Source organism: Triticum aestivum, chromosome 5A (genome assembly GCF_018294505.1).
Source record: "Triticum aestivum cultivar Chinese Spring chromosome 5A, IWGSC CS RefSeq v2.1, whole genome shotgun sequence".
Classification (NCBI taxonomy): Eukaryota; Viridiplantae; Streptophyta; class Magnoliopsida; order Poales; family Poaceae; genus Triticum; species Triticum aestivum.
The window spans coordinates 36,403,806-36,411,798 of record NC_057806.1 but is presented as its reverse complement, the minus strand read 5'-3'; the positions used below and the strand labels follow the sequence as shown (position 1 = coordinate 36,411,798).

Below are 7,993 nucleotides of genomic sequence, written 5' to 3'. Positions count from 1 at the left end.
CAATCTAGGCGCGCATGCCTGTCTTCTCTTCTCGAGAGGATGAAATCAATGTGGCTAGAGTGTTGACCACTACTAAAAAGTCAGTAGATATGATTCTCTCTTTTTAAAGAGGGTGTTAGCTACGATCATGTCGTGAGGTAGAGCAAAGCTTAAGACATCTTCTCCTTCTTGATTCTTAATGACATACCCAAAGCCCCCATGCACCCCCTCCAAAATTTGTGTTAGATGTACCCACATGGCCATTGAGGTCTCCTCCTATGAAGAGCTTCTCGCCAATTGGTACACTCCTAACTAAGTCCTCCAGTCCTTCCCAGTCTTTCCTCTTGGTGTTCTTATTGTAGCCTATGCGGGGTATATGTGTTGATAACATTGAGAACCAAGTCCCCAACTACCAGCTTGACCAGGATAATCCAGTCCCCATGTCTCTTGATGTCTATCACTCCATACTTCAGGCTCTTGTTGATCAAGATGCCGACTCCATTTCTATTTGTAGCGGTCCCCGTGTATCACAGCTTGAAGCCGGTATCCTCCACTTCGTCTTTTGTCCCCTCCATTTGTTCTTGGACGCAAAGAATATCAACACATGTCCTCACTGTTGTATCAACTAGCTCTCGAAGCTTACCTGTCAGGGCCCCTACGTTCCAGCTACGTAAGCGGATCCTCCTAGGCTCGGCTAGCTTCCTTACCCTTCGCACTCGTCGAGTCAAATGCGTAGACCCTTGTTCATTTTCCACTACACCCGAGCATCGATGTAGCGCACCACTAAGGATGTGACGACCCGATCCTTGCTCACTTGCTACCGTATCCAGATCAAGATATGGCGCGCCATTGAGGGGGTGGCGGCCCGGCCCTTACCCATTTGACACCACACCCGGGTTCTGATGTGGCGCGTCGCTGATAGGGTTACACCGCAACGAAAATCTTTGGGTTTCATCTTCATAGAGTGGCTGAGTTTTGACGTTGGCTCGCCAAGCCTATCACAACCCTGCTCCTCTACCCGGGCTTGCGATCAGCTATGTTGAGGCAACATAGGTGGAGTTTAATGTGCAATAGAATATGTCTACCACTTTTTGCAAATTAAAGTTGAAAATTAACGAGATAATGAATGTTGTGTCCTTTCTTACATCTTCCTTTCTTTTTACACGTATTTGTTTTTAATTCTGTTGCATAGCCCACCATTCATATCAATGTCAAGCCAAATTTCAGCAACAGACCGAAGGTGATCAACATCAATGCATATGCATCAACATCAATCATCGGACTGAACTTAGCACTAGAGCTTTGCATCATTGCATGCCAGTAGGCCGTATTCGCTATACCATGGATTTTGGTTTTGCCAGTAATCCAATATATTTTTATTCGCTATACCATGGATTTTGCTTTTAAAAATCAGTCAATCACCTGTCTGTTTTGTTGTCTAGATTAGAACAGTATACTGGCTTTCCATTTTATGTGATACTCTAGTTACAGTAACAACATTGATTCGTAGGAACATGTGAGCAACCTTTATCAAGGAATGATCGACAGTTATTATGAATCAGAGGGAGTATTATTTTAGTTTTTCCAAGCAAGAAATGAAATTCATAATAATCTTCAATACAATGTGCTGGGAAACAAATAAAAGATTGACATGACTGAATGGATTCCACCTATAAGATGATGAAAACCAATGCAAAAATCTGCAGGATATACTAATACAATAGATTGTCAATTGCCTTAACTCCACACTGAGAAAAATGGAACAAAGAGCAGTTTGAGATTAGCTGCAAACTAGACATGCCTACGACTTGACATTACTTACTTCCAGGTAAGTCCATAGTCCAGCATGGGGCGTAAGGAAAAGAGATCTCAATGAAGGAATAGTAGTGCTCCATCTCACCCAAGTATCGAACCTTCGAGCTATTCAAATGATATGCAACCGTTGCACTATTGTGGTCATGAAACAAAACAATTTCCTTGTAAGGGTGAAATCCAAGACATTCAAGTTGAAGAGGGGTTTCATAGGCTTCATTGTCAGGGTTGTACTTCTTAGGCCAGCCTGCAGTGCTGAGAACATTTTCATCATCAGAGTCCCACTCAAAATCATCTTTCTCTACTGCTTCGTTGTATTCAGCTACAAGTTTAAGGTTGACATCATTCTTCAACAACAACTCTTTCTGATCATCCGACTGTGAGATCCATGGACCTTCGTCAATATGTTTCTCAAAATATTCTCTCCATGCTGGCTCCAGGTTTATTTCATTCTTCAAAACCCAGTCTATCAGACCACCCGATTCATACAGAAACCAAACCTGAAATGTGCATCTTCCATTCTTCAATACACAGTAGACCCCTTTTTCCGATTTTCCTAGACGAGATAGTGATCTGATGCCTCCTTTTGGCAACTCAATTACTTGGTACTTATCACTCGACAAGTTTATTCTACAAAAAACAAAGCACCCACAAAGATCAATTACCAACATAATCATAAACATGATCATTGAGTGTCCGAGTACGAGTAATACCTCAGAAGAAAACCACCGTGTATTTGCCTAAAAGGAACGTAAAGTGACCCCTGCCAGTAAGCTGCGTAGTACAAATTCTGATCAGATTTCCGATGTGATTTCACATCGTCAATTGTTCCGGCAGCATCCCCTTCTCGCATGAATGACCTCTCTTCCCAACACTCTGTCTTGGACGAGAAAACATACATGGTATACGGCGAAGGTGGCCACTCCATAGTGCAGGCCATGTCATCGGGTACATCACAGGGAATACGAGGAATGAAGAATACCTCGTAATGTGGCGAGATGGTAGGGTCATATGCGAGGTAGCGATTGTTGTGGCAGCGCCCGCAATCCCCATCGGGCGAGCACGCGCACGGCAGCCAGGGCAATGGCGCCCACTGCCGCGTGGCGGGATTGACCACCGTGTCGTTCTGAATCAAGAGGAGGCCATTGCAGTAATCCCTCATCTCCCCCGCGTACATTCCATAGTCGGGATCCTCTTCGAGGTAATCGAGCCTACTGGTGATGTAGCGCGCCGTTGAGCGGCGGGCGAAGAGCATCGGGGCGTCTATGGTATCATTGTCCCAGATCACCGCGTCCACGGAGAGCGGGAGCAGGTCCGCGCGCAGCAGACGGTGGTGGTCGACGGTGGCCCGCCAGGACGTGCAGACGCAGCGGGATGCGGCGAGGCTGCGCGGCGGGAGGTGGCGGAGGATGTCGACCAGCACGTCAGTGCGCTCCATATCCATGCCGACCGTCAGACACCGTCGTGGCCGGAGGGGGGCAGATCTGATCGGCGTGGGGGTGGGCTGATCGGAGGTGACCGGCCGCGGCGCCGCGCGGCGCCGCGCGACGCGCTCTCTCCGGACGACCTCTTGGCGTGGCAGAGGAGGCGGTGACCTATCCTTGAAAGTCACCGATGCCTCTGGATGCGTCGTCAGCCTTGCCCCCGGCGACGAACTCGGCCAGGGCAGCACGCCTGCAGCGGCGCGAGGGACGACGGAAGGCGGCACCGGTGGCGCGGGACAGGGGAGAAGCGCCGGCGGCAGCTCCAGGCGAGGTAGTCGCAGGGCAGCAGCGCGCCGGAGCAGAGTGGCGGCGGCTGTTCTTCTGTGAGGATGGAGCGGCAGTGCTCAGGCCGTCCACTCGTAACCCTACCGCACTGCGTATTTCCAGGCTTTTTCTTTATATAATAAAATAAATTACCCCTATATATTTTGAGGCCTGTTCGGCCCATCGAAGGAGAAACAAACAGTACTGGATGAAATGGGCTGCAAGCAATTTATGGGATTTTACATTAGGACCCTATTGCTATCTCCGACTTACTACTAAGTTTTTTTTTGTCTCTTACTACTAGGTAAGGGCATTGGGAGCTCCTATAAAACGGAGCTGCTAAAACGCGAAGTCTCAGTCGACTGGGCAGCCGTTCGATCTCTGTGTTGCTTGTAGATTTGTGTTGGGGCGTTTTGTCTTTGTTTCGGCCTGTCTAAGGCGCAGACCGGCCTGTTTCCTTTTTTTTTTGTCGAACCGCGATCCCGCGCAAGCGTTTTGCTTTTGTGGGCTGGGCTAGTGTTCGGGGCGGTCTTTTTTTTCGTTTTGTTTTGTGCCGCATTAAGGAGAGAGGAATGGGAAGCTACCACCCGTGTGGTAATTAAGAAGAGGGGAACGGGCAGTGAGAGCTCATTCCATCCATTCCCCAATCTCAAATCGGAAGAACTCCACAGGGGAAGAAGAGACGCCGAGCTCCAAGGTTTTCTTCAACGAACAGATTGACTTGCTACTGCACGCCCAATGAGAGAGGATGGCCGGCGCTGCTGATGGAGTGAGTTTCCTCTACCTTCTTCTCCATCTGTTTTTTTGTCTTGTTTGTTGTTGCTACACCGTAGATCTGAAGGGGATTTGGTTGATTTTTGTTTGGATGAAGTGTAGATTAATAGCTTCAAGCGTAGAATCGGCTCCAGGATTTTTAGCCATTTTGAGTGTGTCCTTATTCTTCAAGCAGTCAAAGAATGGAGGTGGTTATTTGTGGTTCATGTGGATGTAAAGGTGGGGTAGTTGCACGTATGAGTTCAAGATGTTTTGTAGTGCCTCAAGGCGGGCCAGAGTGAGTGGCTGGTAGGCCTTCTTAGGTGCTGCAGACCTCACTCCAAGTTAACTACATTTTAGTCTTTAATTTTAGTTAGCTTCAGTTAGTTCAGTTCTTGCTTCTTAGTCTGAATAATTCCATGCAGGGCTTGGTGTGAGTCAGGGACATGAGGTCCCATCCTGGGATGGCACGATGCTAAGTACATGTCTCTTGCACTGTTGGAGTTGTCACTCTGCCCATGTATTCAGTAGATACAGGTTTTGTCTGGCCATACTTTCCTGTCTGCCCTGCTTATCTTGTTTGTATCAAGTACTATTTGATTAGTAGTTTCAAGCATGGAATCGTCCCCAGAGTTTAGACCTTTTTTATTTTTAGTTTTGATTTTTTGTGTGTTCATGCATAATAGTGTCTCTCGATCACGCGTGTCGATTGGCAGTATCGGCGTGGTGAATTTGAGGATGAAACTGGTTCTTTGCTTGTAGCTAGATTCACTTACCTCGATAAATAAAGCTCTGTTTTTATGTGGCACCTGTTTTGTCATTTTGATTTTTCTTTTTGCTCTGTTTCTGAGGCTTTATCCAGTAAAGATTTTTTACAACTAGTAGTACTAAAATTTTAGTATCCCTAAGAGACTGAGATGAAGTGTTTTCTCCTTTGGATTGTACTGAAAGTAGTAGTATCAACACCATTCTTTTTATGCTTGTAGGTACTATAGAGAAGTTTTTCTTAGGGTTCTTAGCGTGAAGAATCTGCTATAGTAATTGATCCAGGGGTAAAGAGAGAGAGTAGAGTGCATTTTTACACCCTCTGTACATCAGTAGGTGACAAGAGAGATGTGTTTTAGGCCTGCTAAGTTGGCATTTTTTTTGTTAGGATAAAATCTTTGCTAGTCATTCTTTTTTTAGGCAGCTTTTTCGATCTGGTGAGTGCTAACACCGACACGGTTCTTCTGGGATATTTGGTGTCTCTAGAAGTGGTTCCCTCATATCCCCTCATATCTATTACTGAGCCATCACTAGGAGTGGTTCAGTCCGTTGTTTGTTTATTTAGTCCAGATTATAGTAGCTTGAAGAATATGATTTTGCCAAAACATTTTTTTGCGGAATCAGTTACATGTTTTGAGGATTATTGCTGAACTCAAATCCCCTCCTATGTATTACTGAGCCATCACTAGGAGTGGTTCAGTCCCTTGTTTGTTTATTTAGATTTTTGCTGAAACTCTATTTAATCAGTAGCATGTTTTTGAAATCTTTCTCTCGAAACAAGAGAGAGTATCACTGAATGTATCAGTGGGAGTGGGTATGTTTATTTGTTTTTCAGAACCCCTATTTAATCAGTAGCATGTTTTTTGAAATCTTTCCTTGTAAACAGGAGAAATTACTACTTAAATCTATCACTAGGAGTGGGCATGTTTATTTGTTTTGTCAGTTTTTTTTGCTGAGACTCTATGTAATCAGTACCATGTTCAAATCTCTCTTTTTGTGAAATCAAAAGAGAATGATTAATGAAACTAAGTTTCTAGCAACATCATGTTTTTTCAATTTTCTTCTTTTTTGCTGAGACCATATGAATCAGTACGATGTTCATTTTTTTGTATATGAATCAAGATAATATGGTCTTTTGACAGATCCATCTTTTTTTATCTCCAGATCGCATTGTAAATACATCTTTTTGTCATCAGCGGCGATGCCAATGGTAACTCATCATTATCTCGAAATCCTTTTCGTTCGGAAGCATATAAGTATTGCACTAAAATCATTAGTTGAATATGTATGCGTCTCACTAGCACACATTTATGTTCAGCGCCCTTTTATGTGCATAGGAGATGGTTTGCAGAGTTTGTCTGAACACTTGCAACTACGAGAGCAGGGCAAGTGGCATCAGCATGTATGTCTGGAAGGAGTTCAAAATCACAGCGTTAACTCCGCAGCCTCTGTTTTTTTTTTTGATCCTTATTTTTTTTAGTTTATACTCACCACCACAGAATATATTTGTTGAAGGTTGATCTTTTTTCTTTTTTTCTCCCTGGTTTCTGAAGGGACCCCTAGTTAACTAGTTGTTTACATTGAATCATTGAAACATGGTGCAACTGCATGTCTTCCAAATATGGTGCCAGTTGCATGCTCAACTATAGTCATGCAACTGCATGTCTCCCAAACATGGTGCAACTGCATGTCTTCTAACTTGGTAGCAATTGGGCATTCGTTTTGTCGGACAAGGAGAGGGGCCAGTTGCATGTCCCAAATTAGGCACGCAACTGCATGTCTTCTAACTGGGTTGCAACTGTGGATTTTTTTGTCAAAGGGGGCAGCGGCAAGAGAGAGGGGGCCAATTGCATGCTCAACTATAGTCATGCAACCGCGTGTCTTCCAACATGGTCGCAACTGCATGTATTCTAACATGGTTGCAACTCGGCTTTTATTTTTATCGGAGGGGCCAATTGCATGTCCCACACTAGGCATGCAACTGCATGTCTTCTAACTTGGTTGCAACTAGGGCCTTTGTTTTGTTGGAGGGGCGGCGGCAAGAGAGAGAGGGCCAGTTGCATGCTCAACTATAATCATGCAACAACATGTCTTCCAACATGGTCGCAACCGCATGTCTTCTAACTTGGTTTCAACTTGGCTTTTGTTTTGTCGGACGAGGAGAGGACCAGTTGCATGTCCCACACTAGCCACGCAACTTCACCTCTTCTAACTTGGTTGCAACTGGGGCCTTTGTTTTGTTGGAGGAGGGCGGCGTCAAGAGAGAGGGGCCAGTTGCATGCTCAACTGTAATCATGCAACTACATGCCTTCCAACATGGTCGCAACTGCATGTCTTCTAACATGCTTGCAACTGGGCTTTTTGTTTTGTCAGAGGGTCCGACGAGGAGAGGGGCCAGTTGCATGTTTAATCATAGTCACGCAATTGCATGTCTTTCCGAAATGGTTGCAAGTGGGGTTTTGTTTTTTGGGGGGCTAGCGACATGTAGATGGGGTTAGTTGCATGTCCAACTGTAGTCATGCAACTACATGTCTTCCAACATGGGTTGCAACTAGGCCTCTGTTTTGTTGGAGAGGGCGACAGGAAGAGGGGGTTACAATTGCATGTCCCCACGGTAGTCATTCAACTGCATGTCTTCTATCTTGGTTGTAACTGGGGCCTTTGTTTTGTCGGAGGGGGCGGCGGGAAGAGAGAGGGCGCTAGTGGCAATTGCATGTCTTCTAACTTGGTTGCAACTACAAGTATCTTAGTTTTGTCGGAGAGGGCGGCAGGGAGAGAAGGGGCCAGTTGCATACCCAAATGTAGTTATGCAATTGCATGTCTTCTAACTTGGTTGCAACTAGACTTTTTTTTGTCGGAGAGACCGACGAGGAGAGGGGCCAGTTGCATGTCCCACACAAGGCACGCAACTGCATGTCTTCAAACTTGGTTGCAAC

General features: G+C 45.4%; 1 protein-coding gene across 2 annotated transcripts; it reads right to left on the bottom strand.

Moving 5' to 3' along the window:
- Nucleotides 1–1,552: 1,552 nt before the first annotated feature.
- Nucleotides 1,553–3,641, bottom strand: LOC123102153 (uncharacterized). 2 transcript variants are annotated; one of them, XM_044523448.1, is made up of 2 exons: nucleotides 2,505–3,641; nucleotides 1,553–2,421 (listed from the first exon to the last, which is right to left on the bottom strand). In XM_044523448.1, the coding sequence occupies exons 1-2, from the start codon at nucleotides 3,233–3,235 to the stop codon at nucleotides 1,794–1,796; spliced, it is 1,359 nt and encodes a 452-aa protein (XP_044379383.1). In that variant the 5' UTR covers nucleotides 3,236–3,641; the 3' UTR covers nucleotides 1,553–1,793. The 2 variants fall into 2 exon arrangements, with proteins under 2 accessions (XP_044379383.1, XP_044379384.1); XM_044523449.1 differs by having other exon boundaries at nucleotides 2,521–3,641.
- Nucleotides 3,642–7,993: the final 4,352 nt, after the last annotated feature.

Excerpts from the sequence above, each read along its gene's own strand:
- LOC123102153 (XM_044523448.1), bottom strand. The coding sequence starts at position 3,235 with ATGGATATGGAGCGCACTGACGTGCTGGTCGACATCCTCCGCCACCTC. Across the intron at positions 2,422-2,504 it reads CACGGTGGTTTTCTTCTGAG|AATAAACTTGTCGAGTGATA; the intron begins GTATTACTCGTA and ends TGTTTTTTGTAG.